This window comes from Microtus pennsylvanicus, chromosome 13 (assembly GCF_037038515.1).
Source record: "Microtus pennsylvanicus isolate mMicPen1 chromosome 13, mMicPen1.hap1, whole genome shotgun sequence".
Classification (NCBI taxonomy): domain Eukaryota; kingdom Metazoa; phylum Chordata; class Mammalia; order Rodentia; family Cricetidae; genus Microtus; species Microtus pennsylvanicus.
Genome location: NC_134591.1, coordinates 68,764,433 through 68,776,940, shown reverse-complemented (window position 1 = coordinate 68,776,940; position 12,508 = coordinate 68,764,433). Strand labels below are relative to the sequence as shown.

Below are 12,508 nucleotides of genomic sequence, written 5' to 3'. Positions count from 1 at the left end.
TCAGCTCCTCCCTCCGGGTTCCTGCCCTGCTTTAGGTCCTGACCTGACTTCCTTCAGTGATGAACAGTGATGTGGAAGTGTCAGTCAAATAAACCCTCTCCTCCCCAAGCTGCTTTTTGTCATGGTGTTTCATCACAGGCCTAGGGACCCTGACTAGGACAGCCTTGTCTCAAAATTTAAAAAAGGGAAGTGGGGTGCTTGTGTCAGGGGGTCCAGCCTGAGCAACAGAGTTGAGACTCCATTTTGAGAGGAAAAAAAATCAGAACCCCTGGTTTGTCTTATGATAATTTATTTCCACAGTGTGGCCAGTGCCCACTGGACAAAACTGGCATCCATGTCACCACCAGCCCTCGGGCTTAGAGGTGGGTTCGGGGGCATTCCATCCGGAGCGTATTGCTTCCCAGACCTTGGGCAGACGACCTAAGGAAAAGAACCCATTGCCAAACAGAGGGATCTCTGGAAGTTTTACACCTTGCCTCTGAGGCATCTCGGCAGAGAAGCTCTGGTTATGAACCTGGTGTTGGCAGCTCAGGCCAGGGGAACCACCCACACACTGCAGCGAGCTGGTGTCCCGGTTGGAGGGGACCAGGCAGTTGTTGGTTGGATAGTGATGGGAGGCGGTGGTTATGTTTGTGCTGGGAGCAGAATAGCTGCGGGGTGGGGCCTGGTCCACTGGGTCCAGGTAGAACGAGTTGGCAGCTCGTTCCAGGCAGGTGGCCGCCAGCTGAGGCAAGCTCAGAGCTTTGGGGTAGCTGCTGCTGAAAATGTTGGTGGATCTGTCCAGGTAGTTGATGCCTTTGATGAGTTGGTCCAGGAAGGTAGGGCTGGAGGGGCTTGATGGATGGTCTGTGCAGAGCAGGCATTGAGGGTTGCTGCGTTGAGAAGCGGACTTTTTGGCCACCTTGGGGCCCTTCACCAGGTGACTGGGCTCTACACACCTGGAGTTATAGGGCTGGCCCATGCAGATTCTCCCCTCATGAAGACTTGTGGAGGCAGAGCCTAAGGACTGCTCGGAGGGGCCGCTAGGGGCACTGAACTCAGAGCCGCTTGGGAAATGGGTACTCGAGCCCTTGACATTGTTCATATTGGAGTACTTCGTCCAGCCTGGAGTTCTGGGAGGAAAGGAAGCATTGCTGGGATGGCTCAAATGGCTGTAAGTATTGGATCGACTCACCTGGCGTCCAGACATCTTGGCTGGGACAGGTTTCTGAGGTGTTTGGCTGGTCACCTGAACCTGCCAAAGAGAGAGTCAGGTCAGCTCTGGCTCCCTGTCACCTCCCTCTGACCTTCCTCTTCATGGGCTTCCTCTGCTGCCCTCTCTCCCTTCTCCTCCCAGGCTCAGAACTTCTCCAGAAAGCACAAGAGAAGCATGAGAAGTGAGGAGAAAGGCAGGGTGATCATTGTGTCCAAGACCTGACGACGGCGCAGGAGCTAGAGAGAGGGCTGCCTCTCTGGGAAACATGGGGCAGCCTGCTGAGACCTCATTTCTCAAACTCCAGAGCAGGGACCCCAGTAGACCACAAAAGCCAAACGACAGAGTCTCTAATGTTGAATGAAACGGAGACGGCCTTAGATGACACCGAAAGGCTGGCCCACAGTGCTAACGAGCACAAGTCATCGCTCCCAGACCCCATGCTGTCGACCCCATCTCTGCACTCGGTCCTTTACCTCCCCCATCTTACAGACTGCCACGTAAGCGGGGAAAGCAGTAGTCTAGTCTCAGGTGATGGGGCACCTACTCCCAGCACAAAGGAGAGAGAGTTCAAGGGCTGCCTTAGCCACATAGTGATTTCAAAGCCATCCTGGGCTACGTGAATCTCAAAAAATCCTGCCAGGTTGTTTGGTTCTAAACTTCTCTGACAGTATGGGATTTCTTCATTTGCCCCGCTTGAACAGAGAGACGCGGAGTTCCCACTCTTTCTGATCCTGAAGTAGGCATTTTATGGAGCCTAAACCTGGCCAGGCCACAGACATGCTGATTCCTTTAAGCTGTGTCCTGTCCCTGGGTAATGAAGTCCCTGTAGTTCCCTTTGCCCTGTCCTGTCCCTGGGTTTTGAAGTCCCTGTAGTTCCCTTTTGCTCCCATGGGTCTCCAATACTGTCCAGTTCTCCGCCCCCACTACTACCAGCTCTGCCTGACTTCTGATATTTACTTGGTGCCAACAGAGCAGTAATTGAGCCTGCCCCACCCAGAAAACAGCTGCAAATCCCTCTCGCTGCCCCGGCCCCTCAGCTGCCCTTGTCTTTTGGGTCTAAAATGGGTGGAATGTCCAAGCCCTGGCCTGTCTTCCCTGCCTGGCCCAACCCCACCTCATCCCCCATTTTAGAAAAACAAGAAGAGAGAGCCGGCTGCCCCAGCTCAAGTGCCCTCCCCTTCCTGGTCTGTGGTACCCTATCTGACTGCTGTAGGGTTCTTTCTCTCTTACCCTGGCTCTTAGGAGGTAGATGACATAGACCTCCTTGGCTCTCTGCTGGGGACACCACAGTTTGCCACTTCAGACTCCTGGCCATGTCATAGAATCACGGAATTCTAAGGCAGGGAAGGGCCTCCTGGGGTCATTCCGGCCAGGCCTCAGCCTCAGGGCAAGAACTCCTATGAACCTGCCAAGACAGATGGGCCCTTTTTTGAACCCAGACTAAGGTGGCTGCTTTCCAGGATTAGTTTTTCTTGTGTTGAATCGAGAGATTTGCCCTAGCGCTGACACAACCCAGGCCGGCTACACTGAGGCTGTCCGTTTCTCCTCTTGTTGGGTAGACACGTGTTGATTCAGCCTCCTCCAAGAGCTGTCTCTTTGGAGACCCACAGTAGGGGACTAAGAGCAGTCAGCAGTTCTTGTTGAGAACCTGCTGTGTGTCAGGCTTCAGGGGGAGCATGAAGTCTCCATTTCATGGAGACATTCTCAGTGTTTCTTTCTGAGCACCATGTCCCTGACTTGGACTGGGTCCCCAGGACTCATGCAATAAGTGGGTGCTGAGTGATGACCCACATCCTCCCCTAAGACCTCATGGTATTTCCCAGGCAGAGCTCCTCCATCCCATTTTACCTCATGCTGAAAGTAGAGTTTGGTTCTGAGCGGTCAGTTAAGTTTCTGACTAAGGTGTGACAGTATTTGTCTGTTATCTGAGCCTGGCAGAGAGAGGTCAGCTCCGGCTTCCTGCCTCCTCCCTCTGACCTTTCTCTTCATGGGCTTCCTCTGCTTCCCCCTCGCCTCTCCTTCCCGGCTCAGGACTTCTCCTGAAAGCACAAAAGAAGGGTGAGAGGTGAGAGGAAGGCAGAGCCCTCAGAGTGTCCAAGACCTGACAGAACATGATCTTTGCTTGTTCAAGACTTAGTATTTTGCAGGGCAGTGGTGGCGCATGCCTTTAATCCCAGCCCTTGGGAGGCAGAGGCAGGTGGATCTCTGTGAGTTCAAGGTCAGCTTGGTCTACAAGAGCTAGTTCCAGGACCGCCACGACTGTTACACAGAGAAAGCCTGTCTCAAAAAAAAAAACAAAAACCAATCAGTCAGTCAACCAACCAACCAACCAAACAAACAAAGAACAGACAAAAAGGACTTGGGATTTCAGCCCCAGTGCCACAGAAAACAAAACGGTGGGGAAGACTAAGGCACAGCTCAGTGGCTGCCAATACTGGAAAATCAGTCCTTCTCTCAAATAATATACATACATATATATATATGTATATATATATATCATTTGTGTGTATATCTATATATATAATGAATGTGTGCTATATAGTCTATGTGTATAATATACATTATATATACTACGTGTATATATGTAATATGTATATCATGCATATTCTGTGTATATAGTGTGCATATTGTTTATATTCTTTATTTGTGTGTATAGTGTATATATCATATATACTCTATATAGAGTGTGGAACATGTAATATATGCACTATATGTGCATATATAATATGTGTTATATGTATATATTCACTATACTCTATGTGTGTATGTAGAGTTGTGATAGATAATATATATACACTCTATGTGCACATATATATTTTTTCCAGTCTCCCAAGCTTGCTGAAACTTAGCAGATAATGAGCTGCCATATCCTCTCTTTTTTTCATTTTACTTCTGTGCCTGTTTGCATACAGGCAGGCATATGTCTTAGAGATCAGAGGACGGCTTATAGGAGTCACTTCTCTCCTTTTTTCCCCCGTTGTTTTCAAAGACAGTGTTTCTCTGTCTGGCCCTGGCTGTCTGGAACTCACTCTGTAGACCAGGCTGGCTTTGAATTCAGAGATCTACCTGCCTCTGCCTCCCGCTTCCCCCCAGTACTGGGATTAGAGGCATACCTGCCCCCTACGACTCAGTTATCTCATTTTGCCATGTGAGTTCCAGGGATGAAATTTGGGTCATCTGGCTCGGCAAGCCTTTATTCATGCTCACTGAGCTGTCTTTCTGGCCCCCACATGTCCTGCACTCGAATCCTCTGATTACACATCTCTTCCGCGCTTAGCACTTAAGTCACGCACATAAACATCACTATGCTGAGGAAGCTGCAGACAGCAGCAGCTCCATCCCTTTTGACTCCGGTGTGTATCTACATGCTGAGAGGACAAGGCTTCTCTCTAACTTCTCACAGGCTCCTGGTCCGGGGCATTTGACATTGATATAGAGCCTTTATTCAATAGGAAGATCTGTTGTGGGCTTCTGTCCGTAGAGCACAGCAGCCATTATCGTCTTAATCTACAAGACCCTGGAGATCAGGCCTGTTGATGTTCCCTCAAAGGAAGGGGCTAGGGATGGTCATTGGACCCTCCCCCAAGATTCCAGCCCCCCACTCCTGTGCTCCTCCCAGTTGCAGGGGATTCTGCTCCTGTGGTAAACGGACTTGGGAGGGTCTAGAGCACACAGAAAATAGGGTTAACTAAGGAGGGAAACACTACACAAATAGCTCTGGAAAGTCACCACCAGTGCTGGGGTGAGCTTTTCCATTGGTGTGGTTTTGGGGGTGTCACCCACACTCCTGTAAGTCACCCCCTCCTATGCTTCTATAAAAGCCCAATAAACCAAGTGGTGGTGGTGTATGCCTTTAATTCCAGGACTTGGGAGGCAGAGGCTGGTGGATCTCTGAGTTCAAGGCCAGCCTGGTCTATAGTCTATTTTATTTTATTTATTTATTTATTTATTTATTTATTTATTTATTTGGTTTTTCGAGACAGGGTTTCTCTGTGGCTTTGGAGCCTGTCCTGGAACTAGCTCTGGAGACCAGGCTGGTCTCGAACTCACAGAGATCCACCTGCCTCTGCCTCCCGAGTGCTGGGATTAAAGGCGTGCGCCACCACCGCCCGGCATGGTCTATAGTCTAAAGAGTGAGTTTCAGGACAGCCAGGGCTACACAGAAAAACTCTGGCTTAAAAAAAAAAGAAAGACAAAGCCAAAAATAAAGGAAGTCCAATAAATTCATTGTTTACCAATCTAACTTTGGATGGAGTTGTTTCTTTTTGTCTGTCATTGGTACCCTATCTACGGTGAGTAACATTCAAGTCTCCCCAGGAGAAGTTAACACATTAATCCAAAGTCAGATCTCACTAGCTGTCCCTCGAACGTTCATCTTGACCCACATGCAGTTAGTTCTCATGTCTCCTTCATCTCCTTCAGTCTGGAGATCTCTCTCTCACTGTGTGTCCACGTGTGCATATGTTCCTGTGTACATGTGTGCATGTGTGTATATTCCTGTTTGTGTGTGCATGTGTAAGTATATGTTCCTGTATACGCGTGTGCATATGTGCATGTGTGTGAATATGTTCCTGTATACTACGTGCACGTGAGGAGTCCAGAGACTGCTAAGTAGATGTCTGGTATCTTCTTCTGTCATTCCCCGCCTTACATTTTGAAGGCAGCTCACCCCACTGAACCTGGAGCTCATAAATTTATTAACATTGGTAGCTAGCAAACCCCAGGAAGCTCCCCCCATCCTGGGATACAGGCACACACTGCCACACCCAGCGTTTTACATGGATGCTGGGGACCCAGACCTCAGGGCCTCTTTCTCACAAACTCTTTACTGACAGAGACACCTCTAGATGCTCTCACCCTTCCTTCATCTTTGATGCCCCTGAGGGTTTAGAGCGGAGCAGACTAGTCACTGGCAGAATGGTCTCCAGTTTGGGTCCAGCCCATTTTTCCTAATGAACAGACACTGTAGCCCAATGGCCTGGGACCTCCTCTGTGTGCCGCTGCTGAGAATGAAGACCCGTCTGCCTCGGGGTGGGAGACAGCTAAGCGGAGTGCAGAGAAGAGGTACCCAGAGGCTCCTGCCAGATGAAGAAGAGTATGGGAACTCAAACAAGAGAAGCGGTGTGCACCACTCTCTTTAGAGCCCTGAGCCAGGGCTGGGTGCAGCACTGGGCTGGGGGCCTGGAGGGCAGGCAGGCAGGCAGCCAGCTGAGGGTGGGGCCTCTGGGCTGTTTGTCCTGATGGTATCCAGGCATGGAGAACGCTGGCCATTTCTGGCCTGGGCACAGGAGCGCTGGAAATAGCTGTAGGATTATTTCGGGAGGAATGCGCTGTTTCTCCTTCTTCCCAGAAAGCCAGGCTGTGTCTGTCCTAGGAAGATCAGCAAAGTCCCTCTATGAGGGACCCTCAGGACAGCTGGTGACCCACAGAGGACTTCATTCAGAGGGGGGATGAAGGACTAAAAGTCTCCTTTGCAGATGGAAGCAGGGTGGCTTTGAGACACTCGCCCAAGATGGGCCCATTAGGGTTCAAATGACGCCCTGCCTGGGAATGCGGGGTAGGCAGCGGTTAAGGACGCTGTTAGCCCTATCCCTGGCCCATTCTCCAAAAAGCTGACTCTTATGGGCCCCTACTGTATGCAGTAGAACCTGAAGTCATCTTTGCCAGGCTCTGCATGTCCACCCTCACATTTAATCTTCGCAGTACCCCTATGGGGTAGGTATTTTGTTTTCCATATGAGGTCATTGGCAGCTCGGGGAGGGAAAGAGGCTTGACAAAGCATGGCCAGCCGGCCAGAATCAGGACCTTACCTCTGGGTTCAGAGAAGAGGTTAAAGGCTTAAGTAGGAAGATGTGTGGGTCACTTTCTCACTCATGGGGGGGCGGGGGGCGTGCTCAGGAAAGTGACCCTGTGAATGAATCAGCTTTGGGGGGTGCAGAGTGGCTGGGAGTTGTAACTATATTCCACACTGAGCCCTTACCTGGACCACCTCTTAGCACCATGGCCAAACCAGGTACAAGCTGTGACATTTCAATTACCCTTGCCCCTCCTACCCACCTCTAAAGCCAAGAGGTCCCCCTTCTCTACACCCCGTCCCTAGGCATACGTATTCCAGGAAACCTTACTCAATCGGAGCTCCCTCAGGATTCTGGGAGCAGTCCTTCTCCTGAGACTGAAGACCCTGCCGCATCAGCACGCAGCCCACACAGGAACCCTTCATCAGCCATGTAACTTCTCTTGCTCCCCTGGAGATCTGAGATGTCCCTTTTACTTCATGACTCTTGAAAACATCCTGTGCAAACAAGTTCAGCTCAACAGTCACATGTGTGTGACAGCAGACAGGGACAGCGAGAGACATGTGTGTGACAGCAGACAGAGATGGCGAGAGGCACGAGAGCTTTGGTGCTCCCATCACGCCTGAAGGGCCTCTGTGCCCAGCCTGTGATGACTTCTGGCAGTGTGCCACCCCTGAACCCCTACCTGGCATTAAGCCAGCCTGCCTGCAGTGCTATAAATCTCTCCTGGGCCAGGAATTCTGCTCTCCCCACCCCCTATACTGCCTGCAGCCTTCTACCCACCAGGGTGCATGAGTCACACCCCAACATCTACCAGTACCCTCAGGAAAAAGGGCCCTTGTTTGTACCTACTGCCAAGACCAGCGCTTCCCAAGCCCACGTACAGCAGGTACAGGCCAGGACAGGTTCCAGTTCAGGAGGTCTGGGACGGGTGGGGCTTGGCAAGGACCCCAGGCAGCAACAGCTCTCCCCTGCCAAGCTGCCTCCAGGCCTTGGAGGCAGAGTCACCAATCTGGGAGGTGTCTGGGAAATTCCCTCTAGGGGGAAGATGGTCACAAATAGGTTTCTGTGCCGTGTTGCTGAGAGTGGCTGGGGCCCAGAGGAAGCAGAGCTGCAAGGAGCTAGCTGGTGCTGGTAGATGTCTACAGCTCTCAGTCTTCTGCTCTGTAAAATGGGCAGGAGGGTGCCTAGTGAACGTGGCACAAATTGTTTAATAGCAGAAGTTTACAAGACCTCCAGGCTCGGATCCGAAGCCTCCACCAACGCTCCAGCCGCTGCAGCGAAGGCCTGGAGCTGGCTAGAGCCATTTGGTCAGCATTCTGGAATTTGGTGGGCTATTTTCTTTTGTTTGCTTGTGCTGCTTGCTCTCTCTCTCTCTCTCTCTCTCTCTCTCTCTCTCTCTCTCTCTCTCCTCAAACTGTAGTTCCTGCCTGCTGAATACTAGAGTAACAGATGTGCACCACCAGGTGAGGCATGATAGGCTACTGTTAAGCATGGCACGTAAAGCCAGGCACAATGGGAACCTTCACCCCGGAACTAGCATGTGTAACAAGTTAAGACTTTCCTCTGAGACTTCGTTGCCAACACCTGAAGGCTGGCCAAAGGATCACCCTTTTGAACTTGTGTTTCCTCAGCTAGGGAAACCACAATAGTAATGTTATAACAGACCTATGCGCACACACACACACACACACACACACACACACAGAGGAGTGTGCCATGCACACACACATGTGCTGCACAAGCACACACATGTGGAAGTATACACATGCACACACGTGCACAAGCACATGCATACACGATGCTAATAGTCCTAGGTTATATGCTAAGGACCTCAGCTCATTTGGAATGTTATTCATGGTATCCATCAGTAACTCCAGTTCCAGCGATCTGATGCCCTCTTCTGGTCTCTATGGGCACTGCATGCACATAGTGCACAGACATGCATGCAAGCAAAACACCCACATACATAAAAACATTCAAGAGAAGATTTGCGCTTTTATTTTAGTTCTTTGAGACAGGGTATCACAGTATTAAAAACATCAAATTACACTTCATTATTTCATGTGTGTGTGTTTGAGTGTGCATGTGTATGTGTGCATATGCATATGTATGTGTGTGCGTGTATGTGTGCGGGGAATGTGCAAGTGTGAAGGTCATACGACCACTTAGGTCAGTTTCTCTTTCTACCACATAGGTTCCAGGATTTGAACTGAGGTCATCAGGCTTGCAGGGAAAATGCCTTTACTCTCTGAGCCACCTCCCTGGCCCTATTTATTTACTTGTTTATTTTGATACAGTGCCTTAAGCGTCTCAAGCTAGTCTAGAAGTCACCACACGACAAGGATGACCTTGAATGCCTGATTCTCCGACCACCAAAGTGCTGGGGTTAGAGGTGCGCACCACCACGCCCAGATTTAAGCAAAGCTGGGGCTGGGAATGGACTCTGGGGCTTCATACCTGTTAGGCAGTCACTTGATCCGCTGGACAGCACTTCCCAGCTCTCATATCTTTGTTTAAAGGAAGATCCTAGGCTGGGCATGGTGGCACACACCTTTGATCCAAGCATTCCAGAAGGTAGAGGCGGGCAGATTTCTATGAGATTGGTCAGCCTGGTCTAAAGAGCGAGTTTCAGGACAGTTGGGACAATGTAGAGAGACCATGCCCATAAGCCTGGGGAGACAAGGATGGCATCTGACTTGTGTGGGGCAGAGAGGCCCCAGAGACCACCAGCGGAGCTGAGTGGTAGTTTCCCAAGGGGGTTGTAGGAATCTATAAACATTCCTGTATACTTGGAGTCTTCATGATCAACTTGGAGAGAGAGGGAGTAAGGGGTAGAGGAGGAAGAGAGAGTGGAAGAAAAGGAAGGGAGGGAGAGAAGAAAGAAAGGTGGGAGGGATGGAAGGCAGGCAGGAAGGAATGAGAGGAGTAAGGAAGGTCAGGCGGTAGTTGCACACGCCTTTAATCCCAGCACTCCGGAGGCAGAGGCAGGCAGATCTCTGTGAGTTCAAGGCCAGCCTGGTCTACAAAGCCAGGACAGGCTCCAAAGCTACACAGAGAAACCCTGTCTCAAAAAAAATCAAAAGAGGGAGAAAGAGAAAGAGAGAGAGAGAGAGAGAGAGAGAGAGAGAGAGAGAGAGAGAGGAGTAAGGAAGGAAGGAAGGAAGGAAAGAAAGAAAGAAGGAAGGAAGGAAGGAAGGAAGGAAAGAAAGAAAGAAAGAAAGAAAGAAAGAAAGAAAGAAAGAAAGAAAGAAGGAAGGAAGATAAGGCAGTCAGGCAATAAGAGCCAAGAGTCCTAGACAGAGCTTCTGATTCCAGCTTCTAGTTTCTGTTATGTCCTTGAACCACCCTATGGCCTTCAAAAAGGCACATTCTGTGACCACACAGGCATCTCAGAGACCCTTCCAGCGCCAATGCTTTGTTGGCTTTCTCTGCCGGTTTCTGTTGCTGTAACAGAATGCCACAGACAGGACAATGTATAACCCACAGAGGTTTATCTCTTGCGGCTGTGGAGCTAGAGAGCCCAAAGCTGAAATGCCAGTGCAGGTGCAGCTTCTGGCCACATTACAGATGGCAGGAGCCTCCCTGTGATCACAGGTTCAAGGACAAGCACCTGCAGAGCCTGACGACCTCAACCAATCCTAATGACCTCCCAATGGCCTGTACACCAAATACCAACATATGAATTTGGGGATAAAGTGTCCATCACATGATTTGGGGGAGCAGGTACCCCAAATGTGGATAGTTTTTGCTTTCTTCAAGCCACACACACAATGAGTGTGTGTTAGACACTTATTTCTATAACTCATCTTTTTAAGAGCCACTGAGGTCCTGGGAGGCAAGGGCCTGGGTCCTTAGTCCTGTATCCTCAGTGTCCAGTACAGACATTAGCACTTAGAAAAGACAGAAAGAATGACTGCCAAGCCATGTCCTGGAACACCGCCGCTGTTAATGGACTTGGAGTCTGTGTTGAGGTTCCGCATCAGGAAGTCTGAGATCATAACTTGCAGGTTTTGAAGCCCCACTTCTGGAATCAGAGGCTTTACTCAAGCCTGGCTCCACTGTCTCAGCTCTGACCCCAGGAGAGTTCAGAGAACATAGCTAGACACAGGAAACCTGCCTCAGCTTGGCCTGGGCCCCCTAGCCAGGCCCAGTTCAAGAGAATCTAGCACCCTCTTTACCCCAGTAAGTCCTCGTCAAACCATTCAACCACACCAAATCAGCCCACTTGACCATGGAAGGCTGCTAGGTGGGTGGGAGCTTCCTGGCAGATGAGGGCTTCCCCTCAGCTCCTTGTCTCCCTGAGTCTCACCCTGTTCTGTATTCAAGGTTGATGTGGGGCTTCAACAGCTGGGATTAAAGTGCTGGGATTAGGGGTGTGTGCCACCATCGCCTGGAGTAACTTGGGTTTTTTTTTTTTTGGTTTTTGTTTTTTGTTTTTTGGTGTTTTTTTTTTTGGTTTTTTCGAGACACGGTTTCTCTGTGGTTTGGGAGCCTGTCCTGGAACTAGCTCTTGTAGACCAGGCTGGTCTCGAACTCACAGAGATCCGCTTGCCTCTGCCTTCTGAGTGCTAGGATTAAAGGCGTGCGCCACCACTGCCCGGCAGTAACTTGTTTTTCTATTCTGATGAAGGCTTCCGCAAAGTCACTGTAAGCACACAGGTACCTCTAGCTGAGAGATTAGTACTGTATTCTCCAAGGGAACCACAACACAGCCTTCTGTCGATACACATCCAAGCAGCTTCCAATTACGTTTTGCTCTTGTCATTCATTATTTGCTCTTTGAGACAAGGTCTCAGGCCATTCACCTAGCCAAGGGTGACCTTGATGATCTTCCTGCCTCTACCTCCCAGGTGCTGATAATACAGGTGTACCTAGCTCAGTTTAACCTCCATGAGAAAATGGGGAGGCCTTTCATCTCTCTCAAATATACGCAAAGAAAAATACCTGATGATTCAGGGATTAGGAGCACACTGGCTTTTCTGGAGGTCCTGAGTTCAATTCCCATCAACCACACGGTGGCTCACAACCATCTATGATAGGATCTGATGCCCTCTTCTGGCCTGTAGAGTACTCATACGTTAACTATAAAATTAAACCCATTTGAAAATTCCTGGAGACTACTGTGGCTCTTGGGCACCCTCTGCTGGTTATGTGTATATTACACCAGAGCAGGATAATTCCAGGTGCCTGTCCCAAAGGAGGGGCTCCACTCTGGCAGCGACTTCTACTCAAAAGTCCATCTTAGGGACACCTAAGAATGGGGCTTTTGTGGGAAATGGCATGGTATTTAAGCCAAAGGGCAGAGTAAAAAGCTATGGGAAATACGCTCGCTGGTGGCCAAAGTAGCCCATGACAGGAGGATGACAGTGAGTTCATGACCAGCCTGAGCTGTGCAGTTATAGAATGATATAGCGCTCTCCAGGGATGTAATCACATGAAGGGCAGATGAGTATCAACGTGTGGCCTTATCCCATGGGGTGTCACACATGTGCATGCATGTTCTATGACTGGTTAT

At 49.9% G+C, this 12,508-nt stretch overlaps 1 protein-coding gene across 1 annotated transcript; it reads right to left on the bottom strand.

Annotated features, from left to right (window-relative positions):
- Positions 1-309: 309 nt before the first annotated feature.
- On the bottom strand, positions 310-1,198 carry LOC142834303 (uncharacterized). Its single transcript, XM_075946653.1, has one exon. It carries the CDS (start codon positions 1,187-1,189, stop codon positions 338-340), a length of 852 nt encoding a protein of 283 aa, XP_075802768.1. The 5' UTR covers positions 1,190-1,198; the 3' UTR covers positions 310-337.
- Positions 1,199-12,508: the final 11,310 nt, after the last annotated feature.

Excerpts from the sequence above, each read along its gene's own strand:
- LOC142834303 (XM_075946653.1), bottom strand. The coding sequence starts at position 1,189 with ATGTCTGGACGCCAGGTGAGTCGATCCAATACTTACAGCCATTTGAGC.